The 14,304-nt window shown below is 46.6% G+C and overlaps 2 protein-coding genes across 2 annotated transcripts; both read left to right on the top strand.

The window, feature by feature from the left end:
- The first annotated feature begins 78 nt into the window (after positions 1–78).
- LOC110772416 (cytochrome P450 CYP72A219-like) lies at positions 79–2,517 on the top strand. Its single transcript, XM_021976849.2, has 5 exons — positions 79–499; positions 592–809; positions 974–1,218; positions 1,433–1,820; positions 1,922–2,517. The coding sequence occupies exons 1-5, from the start codon at positions 211–213 to the stop codon at positions 2,345–2,347; spliced, it is 1,566 nt and encodes a 521-aa protein (XP_021832541.2). The 5' UTR covers positions 79–210; the 3' UTR covers positions 2,348–2,517.
- Positions 2,518–7,843: 5,326 nt separating this feature from the next.
- Positions 7,844–10,413, top strand: LOC148295131 (uncharacterized). Its single transcript, XM_088252672.1, has 2 exons — positions 7,844–8,843; positions 8,929–10,413. The coding sequence occupies exon 2, from the start codon at positions 9,460–9,462 to the stop codon at positions 10,129–10,131; it is 672 nt and encodes a 223-aa protein (XP_088108798.1). The 5' UTR covers positions 7,844–8,843; positions 8,929–9,459; the 3' UTR covers positions 10,132–10,413.
- Positions 10,414–14,304: the final 3,891 nt, after the last annotated feature.

The following is a 14,304-nucleotide window of genomic DNA, read 5'->3' as shown; positions in this document are numbered from 1 at the left end:
GTAACTACAAGGTTGCGTCAGGGATATGATTTTGGCTATTAGTAGCAGGTCGGTGAAGGGTTTTGATTGGACAAAAGTTTGTGCAATGATTATATGAAGTTCCGTGATAACCTTGCATCATCATATCCTGCCCCTCCAAACAAGTTCTCTTCAGTAGAACAGAATCCATCTCTCTTTCTCTCACAAATCTCACACACAAATTAAATACAGATGGAAGCATCAAGGGCTAGTTGTGTTGCGCTATGTGTTGTTTGGGTGAGCATAGTAATTACATTGGCATGGAGGGTGCTGAATTGGGTGTGGTTGAGGCCAAAGAAACTAGAAAGATGCTTGAGGGAGCAAGGCCTTACAGGCAATTCTTACAGGCTTTTGTTTGGAGACACCAAGGATCTCTCGAAGATGCTGGAACAAACACAATCCAAACCCATCAAACTCTCCACCTCCCATGATATAGCGCCACGAGTCACCCCATTTTTCCATCGAACTGTGAACTCTAATGGTATTCCAAATATTTATTTACATTCACATATCCATGTATATATGTGTGTAATCTTCAGCTTGGATGAGTTAAAACATGAATAAAAATTGCAGGCAAGAATTCTTTTGTTTGGATGGGCCCTATACCAAGAGTTCACATCATGAATCCAGAAGATTTGAAAGATGCCTTCAACAGACATGATGATTTTCATAAGACAGTAAAAAATCCTATCATGAAGTCTCCACCACCGGGCATTGTAGGCATTGAAGGTGAGCAATGGGCTAAACACAGAAAGATTATCAACCCAGCATTCCATTTAGAGAAGCTAAAGGTATCGTAAGCTCTCGCCAACATCCATCTATATTTCTGGAGATTTCATTAACGAAGTAAGAAGTAGAACCCAAAGAAAAAAAGCTATGTTTTATACACATCCACGCACACACACACATATATGTTGAAATTTTTGGTATATTCATTTTTCCTCGTTTGCTATAGGGTATGGTACCAATATTTTACCAAAGTTGTAGCGAGATGATTAACAAATGGGAGAGCTTGGTGTCCAAAGAGAGTTCATGTGAGTTGGATGTGTGGCCTTATCTTGAAAATTTTACCAGCGATGTGATTTCCCGAGCTGCATTTGGAAGTAGCTATGAAGAGGGAAGGAAAATATTTCAACTACTAAGAGAGGAAGCAAAAGTTTATTCGGTAGCTCTACGAAGTGTTTACATTCCAGGATGGAGGTAAAAATGAAAGAAAAGAATAATCATCTGAGACTGGGAAATTTTTTTTGGAGAATAATAGTAAAAGTTCTAAATCTTGATTTTTTTTTTTTGGGTACAGAGGGGGGCTAAATCCCAAATCTTGATATTCAATTCAATGAATATTGCATGAAAAGAGTACGTAGTACTTCTTCACGTCTTCGCGAGGCCATTGAAGTGCTGTTTTTGTGTGCAGGTTTCTACCAACCAAGCAGAACAAGAAGATGAAGGAAATTCACAATGAAATTAGAGGCTTGCTTAAGGGCATTATAAATAAAAGGGAAGAGGCGATGAAGGCAGGGGAAGCCACTAAAGATGACTTACTAGGAATACTTATGGAGTCCAACTTCAGGGAAATTCAGGAACATGGGAACAACAAAAATGCTGGAATGAGTATTGAAGATGTAATTGGAGAGTGTAAGTTGTTTTACTTTGCTGGGCAAGAGACCACTTCGGTGTTGCTTGTTTGGACAATGATTTTACTAAGCCAAAATCAGGATTGGCAAGCTCGTGCAAGAGAAGAGGTCTTGAAAGTCTTTGGAAGCAACATCCCAACCTATGAAGAGCTAAGTCACCTAAAAGTTGTAAGTGTGGATTTGCTTCTCTAAACTTTTGAATTTCATTAAACAACTTTCATCTCATTTTGTTGGATTATAGTCTCACTTGATGCTTTATGATGCCCCAGGTGACCATGATTTTACTTGAAGTTCTTCGATTATACCCATCAGTCGTTGCGCTTCCTCGAACCACTCACAAGAAAACACAGCTTGGAAAATTATCATTACCAGCTGGAGTGGAAGTCTCCTTGCCCATACTGCTTGTTCACCATGACAAAGAGTTGTGGGGTGAGGATGCAAATGAGTTCAAGCCAGAGAGGTTTTCAGAGGGAGTTTCAAAGGCAACAAAGAACAAATTTACATACTTACCTTTCGGAGGGGGTCCAAGGATTTGCATTGGACAAAACTTTGCTATGATGGAAGCTAAATTGGCCTTGTCATTGATTTTACAACACTTTACCTTCGAGCTTTCTCCACTATATGCTCATGCTCCATCCGTAACTATAACCCTTCAACCCCAATATGGTGCTCATATTATTTTACATAAACGTTGATTAGTGCTGAATTATATCTATAATTAATGTTAATGATAAAGACACATCAAGCTAGCTATCTATGGTTTGAACCGTAATTTTCTTTACATATTGTGTCGTTTATCCTTATTTGATAATTGGAAGAGTCATTGTACTACCCTTGTTGTTAATTTTTTAATTATTTTGGTTTATGGCCGTTTTTGCTTTCTAATGTTTTAATTTTGTAAGAGTTTTTCTATTTAAACCCTGCACTTTTCTTTGTTTACCTCATATTTTAAGTTCACCCCAACTTTTAATTCAAAATTTCACAATTTCTAACAAAACCTTACTATCTTTCCAAACTACCTCCTAAATACACACCCAGCCTGATTCAGAGAATTCATTTTGGGCTATCATTTGTGTTACCTGTTGTTCTACTTGTTACCACACCTCTTGGTAACATACACTCTCCAACACAGGGTTATTATTTTATGTCTTTGTTTCTGACTCTATTAATGTTTCAATTTCCTACTAAGAAGAAAGGGACCACGGCTTTCTAAAGAGGTCACACTCCAAACTCGTTCCTTTTTCTTCTAGAAATGGTCTTTTCGTTATCTACGCCACCAAATATGCCACGCTATTTCTGGAAGGTAGAATAAGATAGGCCTAGTAGTGACTAGTTAGTGGAGATTTGTCGGATGCGCCAACTTGATCCAATATGAAATCAATTTATTTTTGAATTGTGAAAAAGTAATGACAGAGATCACTCAACGCTCTCACAGGATCATCATCATATCAATAAAATGAGGTATGTTACAGTCAGTTCCACTTAATTTTCGACCTAAATCATAATCAACGGTAAGAATTATCTATATACACATAAACGTTGATTAGTGCTGAAGTATATCGATTGTTGGCAAAAAGTTTAATGATAAAGACACACCAAATAAAGATAGCCATAGTTTGAGCCATGTATATTTTCTCATAATTATTAAGTTTAGAGAGACAAAGAATATGGGAAAGTATTTGATATTCCTTGAATGAATATTTACAGTAATACATAGCCATTATATATGGCGATAAGGGAGAGCTATTGTGAAACCCCGTAATTTTATATATATATATATATATATATATATATATATATATATATATTATATTTCAGGAAATTAAATATTTATATCTTATTTTATTACATATATTATTCTATTAAGATAAATATCTTATTCTATTTTTTTTTATACATATATCTTATTATATATATGTGTGTATTACATAAATATCCTACACTATATATATATATTGATATGCTTAGTCATGGTTAGTGTTGTACGTGTCAAAGAAAAACAATGCTTAGTAAACATAGCTAGAATATAACTTGAATGGTAAGTCTTAGTATGTTCTTATCTATTAATTGTTAACTTGGATGGTAAGTCTTAGTAAACTGCCAAACACCATCCAATAAGAAGGAACTCACTGCCGACATATTCCTATATATATATATAGGACACTTTGTGCATAGAAAATGAACACACAGAGAGAGAGAGAGAAGTGATGATATTCTCGAAGCTTGGTTTGAGTGCTAGTATTTGAAGATAGGTAGATGGGTTGTCTTGCCAATTTATTTAAAGGGTTCTCATTAGCGAGGTGAGTGGTTTATGTAATGTGTTCTAAAAGTTCTTATTTTGTGATAAAAATATGAAAACCATGAATTATCGTGGATTTATTCTATTTACAAATATCTCTCTATTTCAAGTCAAGCATGTCTAATTTGGTGCAATGTTTCACACTATATATATATTGACTGGAATATTTGTGAAGTATGTATTATTTATGGAACATGAGAACTTCAATGTTGGGGTATCCGAGGGATAGATGTACCACACGGGGACATAGGGCAGTAAGGCCAATAGGAGTCACGTGGTTGGTTACATGCTATGAAGGATAACCGAAATATGAAGGGATGAAGTGATATGATCTGGATTGGTGTATCTTTTCATGATATATATTTTCTAGAGTGTGTAAAATGGCATTGCTTGACTGGCATATTACATAATCTACTCACTGAGCGGTGGTTGCTCATCCCTCACTCTGTTTAATTTTTCAGATGAATTAGTGGGCAAGACAAGGACTAAACCAGTTGAGGATGATTAGATGAGAGTAATAGAGCTTTATTTATTAATTGTAAAGTTGTAAGATTTTGGGAGCTATTTTTATAAGAAAAGTTTATTTTATGTTTCGGATCTCTTTTAATTTTATTTTACTTTTTATTTTTCTCACGCACCGGGCGCGGGATTTCCACTGACCCCCGGGTCCGGAGCGTGACAACTATTACAGGAAAGAAATAATGTACAATATTCCTATGCTATAATTAGGGAATATACAACTAATCAATGGGATTTTGTCTAACACTCCCCCTCAAGTTGGCGAGTGAATGTCATGAAGTCCCAACTTGCTACTTAAGTGATGAAATTGTTCATTTCCCAATGGTTTGGTGAAGATGTCCGCAAGTTGAGAGCGTGATGGTACATAGGATGGTGTAATAATGCCAGCTTGTAATTTTTCTCGCACAATGTGACAATCAATCTCAATATGTTTCGTCCGTTCATGAAAAACATGATTTTTGGCTATGTGAATAGCCGCTTGGTTGTCACAAAATAAATCTGCCGGTTGAGTTTGTGGAACCTTGAGATCTTGCAAAATATATAGCATCCATGTAATTTCCAAACATGTTGCAGCCATAGCTCGATATCCTGCTTCAGCGGAAGAACGGGCCACATTGGCTTGTTTCTTTCACTTCCAGGAAATTAAAGAGTTTCCTAAGAAGACACAAAATCATGAAACAGATCGCCGAGTTGTCATACACCGTGCCCAATCTGAGTCGCAATAAGCTTTTAAAATGAGATCGTTAAAGGAAGGAAAAAATAATCCTTGACCAGGATTGCCTTTAATGAACCGTAAAACTCTCAAAGCAGCTTCCCAATGAGGTGTATGAGGATTCTGCATAAATTGACTCAGGATTTGCACAGAGTATACTATATCAGGCCTTGTCACTGTGAGGTAAATTAATCTCCCAACCAATCTCCTATATTTGGTGGGATCATGTAACAACTCGCCATCTTCAGGATTTAATTTTAAATGCTCTTCCATTGGGAAAGAATTAGGACAAGATCCCAATAATCCTGCATCCTTCAAAATATCTAAAGCATATTTTCGTTGTGAAACAAAAATTCCTTTTCGGCACCGAGAGACTTCAATGCCAAGAAAATACTTTAGATTTCCAAGATCTTTGATGCGGAATTGTTGCAGGAGAGTATCTTTGAGGGACTTAATGGCGTGTTCCTTATTGCCTGTTACAATAATGTCATCTACATAAATGAGCACTGCAGTAAAGGAGTTGCCTTCATGTTTCGTAAATAAGGAATAATCGGCCTTTGATTGAATGAAACCTGCCTGTTGGATAGCATGAGAGAATTTCGCAAACCAATTGCGGGAAGCTTGCTTTAAACCATACAAGGACTTGTTGAGCCGACATACCATATTCTCCCCCTGTCGGCGAAGACCAATGGGAACATCCATGTAGACGACCTCATCAAGATCACCATGAAGAAAGGCATTTTGAACATCAACTGGATGGAGAGGAACCAATTGCGAGAAGCAGCAATTGCTAAAAGACACCGCACAGTAGTAAGTTTGGCGGTGGGAGAAAAAGTCTCCTGATAATCAATCCCTTCAAGCTGGGTGTAGCCCTTAGCAACAAGACGGGCTTTGTAGCGTTCGACAGAACCGTCAGAATGGTATTTTATCTTGTAGACCCATTTGCAACCAATAGGCTTATGACCGGTGGATAAAGGAACGAGAGTCCAAGTATCGTTATGCATGAGGGCATCAAGCTCAGCTTGCATAGTGTTGGCGCTAAATCTTGAATAGATAGAGATGAGTGCAACTTACAAGTGGGATGGACGATCAAGAGATCGATTGGGTGTTGGATGCCGATTCTTCCTGTCCTTGGATGCTGATCCTGAATAGAAGATAAGCGAAGCTCGTAAAGTCTATGGAACCGGTGTGGAACCAGCCTAAGACCCTCCGATGCTCGAGTAAGATTGTTTTTAAGAGCTCTTGCTGTTGACTATATAGTAGTATAAAAGTCAAGCTGAAAAGTCTTACCCCTGTATTGTAGTGGGAGGGGCATACTTATAGAGGGCATTTAGTATGCTTGTGGTGTTCATTTCCGATGTGGGACTCGTGGGAGGGCCCTGTGAGGTTGACACGAGTCCTTAGATATTTCAGGCGGGTGCTTCGAGGTTGATTCTGCAGAATCGGTAGGGGATACCGATTGTAGGCTGTGTTGGGCCCTGTAATGATCTTTTGCTGCTTTGAGACAATATCATCAGTAGCCTATGCCGATTGTCCGAGGCCTTGGGTGCTTGGGCGAGTTTATGAGATCCACGTGTCGTTGTACGAGTGGAGGGTCAGATATGGTACAAACAGTAGTCCCCCAAGTTGCCGATTGAGAAGCTTCTCGGTTGGGGACTTGAATCTGTCCTCGGCATTCTGACCCGGACACAATGGTCCCATAATTGCCGATGGTGGTATGTAGTCCCCCAAGTGCCCAAGGGAGTGAGCTTGGATAGGAGACGGCATGATGTGCCGGTTGTTGCAAAGGGGCGAGTGAAAACTCATGAATATGCGACTGCCGTTCGGCACGAGAGGTGAGTGAGAACTCATCAATGTGCGCCTGCCGTTCGGCACGAGAGGTGAGTGAGAACTCATCAATGTGCGCCTGCCGTTCGGCACGAGAGGTGAGTGAGAACTCATCAATGTGCGCCTGCCGTTGGTTAGTGGAGTTGTGCTCGAAGGTGGCTAGATCTGCCACGTTCGGGAAGTTGAAGCGTCTCCGAGGATTGGAAGCGTTGCAACTGACGTTTGGTCTCTCCCATGCATGCGTGACACGTGTCGGCATGGCTGTGAAGAGCCGCGTCGTTTCGTATCCCGATGCGTCGCTTCGCTTCCCGATGCTAAATCGGCCTTATAAATGTGAGGAGAAGACGAGAGTACAAATACTTGGAAATTTTGAGAGCAAAGAGAGCTTGTGAGAGGCGATTTCCGGCAACCGTGCTGAGGCTGAGCAGGCGATTTCCGGCAAGTTTGAACAAGGCGGAGGCGATTTCCGACGAACTTGAGCCACCGTGCAAACAAGGTATGTTGCCGTGTTTTCGTATTCCCATGGATCAAAGTGTTGAATTGCAAGAATTTATGTTTGAACAATGTATGAACAAGCATGAACACGCATGAACACGTATGAACGTAGTGTTTTTAGGAGGTAGAATAGGATTTGGATTCTAGCACAGCCCTTAGTGTACGTTCGTGTGTTGTTTGTAGATGTCAGATACCGAATCCGAGCGTAGGCGTAGTCCGAGGGCATACGAGGATGAGTCGTCCTTGGGGAGTTCTGCCGAAGAGAGTGGGAGTGCTGAATCTGCGAGCTCTTCGAGCTGTGAGATAGTAGAGGGGGCAGGAGGGCGTGCCGAGGCTGGGGGTACTTCAACGAGGGTGCCTGGGGGTGATGAGCCTTCGACCTCGGGTCGTGAGGCCGATGGGGGTGGTGTCTCTGTTGCCGTTCCCGGGGAAGGGGTGCTGAGGGTCGTCAGGGGTAGGCAACGGATCCCGATGGCGAAGCCCACGGAACCTGTGTTCGGAGTAGATGACTTAGAGCCGAACACACTGACCGAATCCGAGTTGGCGAAGATTCGGTCGGAGTACAACATTCCGGAATCGGTAGGGATGCGAATTCCGGAGCCCTTAGAGTCGCTAAGTGACAATGACAAGGGGGTGGTCTTCTTCACAGATGTGTTTAAGCATGGCCTTCGGCTGCCGTTAAAGCATTCGGTGCAGAAGATCCTGGCGGCGATCGGTTATGCGCCAGGGCAGTATAACCCAAATTTTTGGATTACGCTGCTCGGGACGATCACGGCGTTCAGCTTGGCCGGTGAGGGGGAGCCAAGCTACGAACAGTTCGCCCAGCTGTACAGTGTGACGAGGGCGAAGAGTGCCGATCATGGAGGGTGGGTTCAGTCCAACTGTCTCTCGGCAGGGCAGCGTGGGCACTTTGTGGTGGGGGTGCCGAGCTCTCAAAAGACGTGGCGCAAGCGTCGAGTGATTGTCTCCGGTGATTGGGAATCGGCACCCAGAGTTATCGTTGAGAGGAGGATTCCTACGTCCTTCCAGACAGTCGGTAGGGTAGAACCTGCCGTTCGGCAGGGTTAATAGTGTTTTTTTTTTTTGTTTTTTTTTTTTTTGTTTTGTTTTTTTTTTTGGGTACTGACCGTTGGTATTTTGGTTTCAGTGTCCTTGAAACGGCCGGCCGCACCGATCAGAGAGATTGAAGCAATCGAGAGGGTGAGAGCGAAGATTGCCGAAGAAGATCGGTTTTGTAAGGAGCTGCTCTACTTCCGGAATCTGTTCAAGGCAGGCCTGATCGGTAGGGCCGAACACGATCGGAGGGTGAAGGAGGAAGAGGAAGAAGAAAAAAGGCAAAGTAAGAGATGCCGTTCGGCAGGGTCGGTGTTTTTTTTTCTATGCTGCCGTTTCCTTTCTGACTTCGTGCTTTTCCTGTTTTGCAGTGGCAGGAGGGAGGCCTATGAGCGAGGCGACGAGGAGGCGTCTGGAGGGGCAAGGGGCGCCAAAGACGAAGAAGGTTCAGTCCCCCGGGCCGAAGAAGAGAAAGACGGCAGGGCCAGCGGGAGGGACGTCGGCTGATGAGCAGACGGTGGCTGACCGCCGGAGGGAGAAGAGGGCGGCGGAGGCAGAGGTCGTTCGGGAGGCCCACCTCCAAATGACGGGCAAACGGCAGATCGAGGGTCCCATCGATGTGACGCCGTTGCCGAAACGGCCAAGGGGCCCGAACGAGGGGACATCGGTGTTGATCCCTGATGATGAGGTGGAGGGAGAGGAGGGACCGGTTAACATCGCGTGTCCTCGGAAGGCTGTGCCGTTCATCAACTGTATGATTGACGGTGCTCAGATGGAGCTGGCTGAGCTGGAGCAACTGTCAACGAAGACGTTGCGTGAACAAACCGGTCGGGCCTTCCGTCTCCAAGCAGCGGTAAGTGTAGGATTTGTAGCTTAAGGATACTTTGATTCGGCATGTATTAATGTGTCCGTTGGTGTGGCAGGCTAATATGGACATGTGGCTCTGCGCGAAGCGAGCTGTGAATGCTGCCGAACGGTACCAAAAGAGATTTGAAGAGGGCCGTTCGAAGATCGCTGATGCCGGAAAGATGCTGCAGGAGGCGGACCAGCGTGCCGAGGAGAATGCGGCGAAAATTGCTGAGCTGGCGTCGAAGCTGGCGGCGACCGAGCTGGACGTGATGGCTGCCCATGAGGCGAAGGCAGCGGTAGAGGTGGCGATGGATGCGGCCGAGCGGTCGCATGCCAGGGAGCTGGTAGAGGAGAAGGCGAAGGCCGTTGCGGACTACCGATCGTCGGAGGAGTTTACACGTTTGGTGGATAGAGAGGTCATGGAGCAATGTGACGACTTTCTCTATCGAGTCAAACGGTATAATGCTGACAAGAAGCTGAACCTGAACTTCCTCCGGGATCCACCACCGCTGCCGGAAGGGGTGACCGAAGAGATGGTGGAGGCCTACAAGGGCGAGGATGCCGAGGCCGAGGAAACCGACGACACCGATTCAAGCAGTGGGGAGGAAGGTCATCCCGGGCCGAGGGCTGCCGTTACGTCTACTGCCGAGCCGTCGACTGATCCTGTGCCTGCGTCAGCTGATGTCGATGTTGTAGCGACCGAAGCCGATCCACCCACCTCGTAGACTTTTTGTTTTTAACATTTTTGAGCGTGCCGAACGGCGTATTGTAAAGACAGATGGCCCTTCTGTGGCCCCTTATTTATCAATGTTCAGTTTGTTTCGGGTTAATGTGCCATGTCCCTTAATTCTGTATGTGCGCATGTCGTATGTAGAGTATGTTTGACATAATATTGCTGAATGGTAGTGCCGTATGTATAGAATAGGGAGTTCCAAATTAAACCGATTACAAAAGTTGATGACCGAAGGTGACGACCGAAGGTATGATACAGAGGTGATGACCGAAGGGGCGTTCACTTGTAGTAATATTTGAGATGTTCTATATTCCAAGGGTGGCCGAGGGTTTGACCATCGGTACCACGCAAACGGTAAGTGCCTGGGCGGCAGATGGTGACAACTTCGTAAGGACCTTCCCAAGATGGACCAAGGGTGCCGTCGTTGGAGTCCTTGGTGGCGAGGGAGATTTTGCGTAGTACCCAGTCCCCTACTTTAAACGATCGGCGTCTGACGCGCGAGTCGTAGTAGCGGGAAGTCCGTTGTTTGTAGGCGGCATTCCGAAGCTGAGCCTGGGAACGGTGTTCCTCAATGAGGTCCAGGTTGAGAGTGAGCTGGGCTTCGTTTTGCTCTGGCTCGTAAGATGCCGTTCGGCACGATGGTGCGTTGATCTCGACTGGAACAACGGCTTCGGAACCGAAGGCAAGGGAAAATGGCGTCTCGCCAGTCGACCGTCGATAGGAGGTATTAATGGCCCATAGCGCTTCCGGAAGGAGATCGGGCCAAGCTCCTTTAGTTGTCCCAAGCTTTTTCTTCAGCGTCTTCTTGATGATCTTGTTGATTGCTTCGACTTGGCCGTTCGACTGCGGATGTGCTGGGGAGGCGAAGAACAGGTTGATGCCAAATCGGTGGCATAGGTGCCGGAACTGAGAGGAGTCGAATTGTTTTCCGTTGTCGGTGATTATTGCGTTCGGGAGGCCGAATCGACAAATGATATTCTTCCATACGAAATGTTCAACCCTGGCTGCAGTGATTGTTGCCAAAGCTTCGGCTTCGGTCCACTTGGTAAAGTAGTCGACGGCGACGATGGCGAATTTGACCTGTCCCTTGCCCTGGGGCATAGGGCCGATGAGGTCTAAACCCCATTGGGCAAAAGGCCATGGGCTAACAATCGGAGAGAGTGGTTCGGCAGGCAGCTTTGGAACGGAGCCGAAACGCTGGCATTGATCGCACTTCTGGACCAGGGTGGTGGCATCGGCATGGAGAGTCGGCCAGTAGTACCCTTGCCGAATGGTCTTGAAAGCCAATGATCTAGCCCCAGAATGGTCCCCACAGGCCCCCTCGTGAATCTCTCGTAGGACGTAGTTTCCCTGCTGCGGGGTCATGCACCGAAGCAATGGTAAGGAGTGACCACGCCGATAGAGAATCTGATTCAGAAGGAGGTATCGTGCCGATCGGCGGCGGATAGTCGTTGCTTCAGGTTTGGGGCCAGGCAACGTGCCGTTGGCGAGGTAGGCGTGGATAGGATCCATCCAACTTGGATCCTGCCGAACGGCATGTACTTCGAGGTCGGTGGTACTGCGCCGAGTGAGGACCTCGATCGGCACATGGCGCCCTATGTTGTCGTCGATCGCTGATGCAAGGCGTGATAGAGCATCGGCGTGGCTGTTCTCGGATCTGGGGATCTGTTGAACTTGGTACGCAGTGAAGTGGTGCAGCAATCGGCGAGCGTGTGTCAAGTAGGCAACCATCGAAGTGTCCTTGGCTTCAAATTCAGTCAGTATCTGGTTCACGACAAGTTGTGAGTCGCTACAGATCCTGAGTTGCTGAGCGCCCATTTCTTTAGCGAGCCGAAGGCCGGCCAACAGAGCTTCATATTCGGCTTCGTTGTTGGAAGTCCGGAATTGGAATCGGATGGCATATTCGATGGTTGTCTGGTCAGGGGCCTTGAGTACCAAGCCGGCTCCGCTGCCCTGTCGGTTGGACGAACCGTCCACGTAGAGAGTCCAAAGTGGAATTGACGGATTAAAGATTCCTTCGGTCGGGTGGGCGACTGGTACCGTCGAAGATGAATCGGATGCGGCGTCCTTCGAAACTGGCCCCTCGGACGCGGTTAACTCAGAGATGAAATCGGCTACAGCCTGTCCCTTCTCGGCAGGACGAGGGTGGTAGCGGATGTCGAATTCGCCGAGCTCGATGGCCCATTTGACTAGCCGACCGGATGTCTCCGGTCTCTGGAGTATCTGGCGCAGAGGCTGATTGGTGAGGACGGTAACACTGTGAGCCTGAAAGTATGGCCGAAGCTTGCGTGCTGAAAGGACGAGAGCGTAGGCGAGTTTTTCGAGCTCGGGGTACCGAATCTCAGCGTCTTGCAAAGCATGGCTAATGTAGAAAATGGGGAGTTCGATGCCGTTTGGCTTGCGAATGAGCACAGAGCTAAGTGCCGTTGCCGAAACCGAGAGGTAGAGGATGAGTTCTTCGCCGGGGAGAGGAGTGGATAATAGGGGTGCTCTGCTCATGTAGGCCTTAAGATCTTGGAAGGCGCGACCGCATTCGGCAGTCCAGACAATCTGCCGTTTGCTTCCTTTGAGGGCTTTGAAGAATGGAGCGCACCGATCGGTAGCCTTGGAGATGAACCGGGCTAGAGCGGCGACACGCCCAGTCAGACTCTGAATGTCCTTTTGTGTCTTCGGGACCTGCATGTCGAGTAATGCCTTGATTTTTTCAGGGTTGGCCTCGATTCCTCGTTGGCTGATCATGAAGCCGAGAAATTTGCCCGAGGAAACGCCGAAGGCACACTTGCTCGGGTTGAGGCGCATGTTGTACTTTTTTAAGACGCCGAACATGAGCGAAAGGTTGTGGAGATGAGAATCGGCCGTTATGCTCTTGACCAGCATATCGTCCACATAGACTTCCATCGAGGTGCCAATGAGGTCGGAAAAAATTTTGTTGACCAAGCGATGGTATGTCGCCCCAGCGTTCTTCAGGCCGAACGGCATGACGTTGTAGCAGTAAAGTCCCTTGTCGGTGATGAATGCCGTGTGTTCGCGATCGGTAGGGCTCATGAATATTTGGTTGTAGCCTGAGTATGCATCCATGAAGCTGAGAAGTTCATGGCCTGCCGTGGCATCCACCATCTGATCGATCCGTGGCAGAGGAAAGCTGTCCTTTGGGCAAGCCTTGTTTAAATCGGTATAGTCTTGACACATTCTCCAGGCGCCGTTTGATTTTTTGACTAAAACTGAATTTGCCAGCCAAATTGGGTAGGTTACTTCCTGGATGAAGCCGATGGTCTTCAGTTTGTCTACTTCGAGCCTCATTGCCTCATACCGTTCGGCATCGTAGGCCCGCCGTTTCTGCCTGATGGGTTTGAAAGTGGGGCAGATGCTGAGCTTGTGGCTGATGACACTCGGGGCGATGCCGGGCATATCGTCGTATGACCAGGCGAAGACTTCTGCATTGGTTTGCAGGAAGGTGATAAAATCGGCCCTGAGTGCCGGACTCAAGGTTGTACCGATTCGAACTTGTTTGTCCGGTTGTGCTTCGGAGAGGGTGACTGGTTCTAAATCTTCGGCGGGTTGCGCTTGCGGGGTTACAGTCTCATCTCGGGGGTCATCTGGTTTGTCCGTCCCCCTGCCGTTCGGTACGCCCAAGCTGGTGGCGACCGAGTATGTTTCGCGAAGCGCAGCCCTTGCCGATTCCTTGGTTGCCGAAACGTAACACGTCCGTGCACTCAATTGGTCCCCTCGCACTTGGCCGACGCCAGCGTGTGTGGGGAACTTGAGGAGGAGCATGTGTGGTGACAGCATGGCCTTCATTTTTGTGAGCGCCGTCCTGCCGATGATAGCGTTGTATGCCGTTGGGCAGTCGACCACTAGAAAATGGGTGTAGAGGACCGTTCGTCTGGGGATGGTACCGACAGCGAACGGGAGCTGGACACTGCCGATTGGTTCAACCACGTCGCCAGAGAAGCTCAGGAGAGGGGTGATATCCTTGTTCAGATGCCGAGGGTCCACGCCGAGGGCGTTGAAAGCGTCGGCGAATAGCACGTTGACCGAACTGCCGGTGTCGATGAGGATTCGGCCTACGTCGAAATCCGATATATCAGCCCGTATGATCATAGGATCAGAGTGGGGGAAGATGATGCCTCGCTCTTCTTCTTCAGAAAAGGTGATAGGTTCCCAA

This window comes from Prunus avium, chromosome 4, assembly GCF_965620075.1.
Source record: "Prunus avium chromosome 4, drPruAviu1.hap1.1, whole genome shotgun sequence".
Lineage (NCBI taxonomy): Eukaryota > Viridiplantae > Streptophyta > Magnoliopsida > Rosales > Rosaceae > Prunus > Prunus avium.
This window is presented reverse-complemented; position numbering and strand designations above follow the sequence as displayed.

Coding starts and splice junctions, on each gene's coding strand:
- LOC110772416 (XM_021976849.2), top strand. CDS start 211: ATGGAAGCATCAAGGGCTAGTTGTGTTGCGCTATGTGTTGTTTGGGTG. Junction 500..591: donor TCGAACTGTGAACTCTAATG/GTATTCCAAATA, acceptor TAAAAATTGCAG/GCAAGAATTCTTTTGTTTGG. Junction 810..973: donor TCCATTTAGAGAAGCTAAAG/GTATCGTAAGCT, acceptor CGTTTGCTATAG/GGTATGGTACCAATATTTTA.
- LOC148295131 (XM_088252672.1), top strand. CDS start 9,460: ATGTGTCCGTTGGTGTGGCAGGCTAATATGGACATGTGGCTCTGCGCG.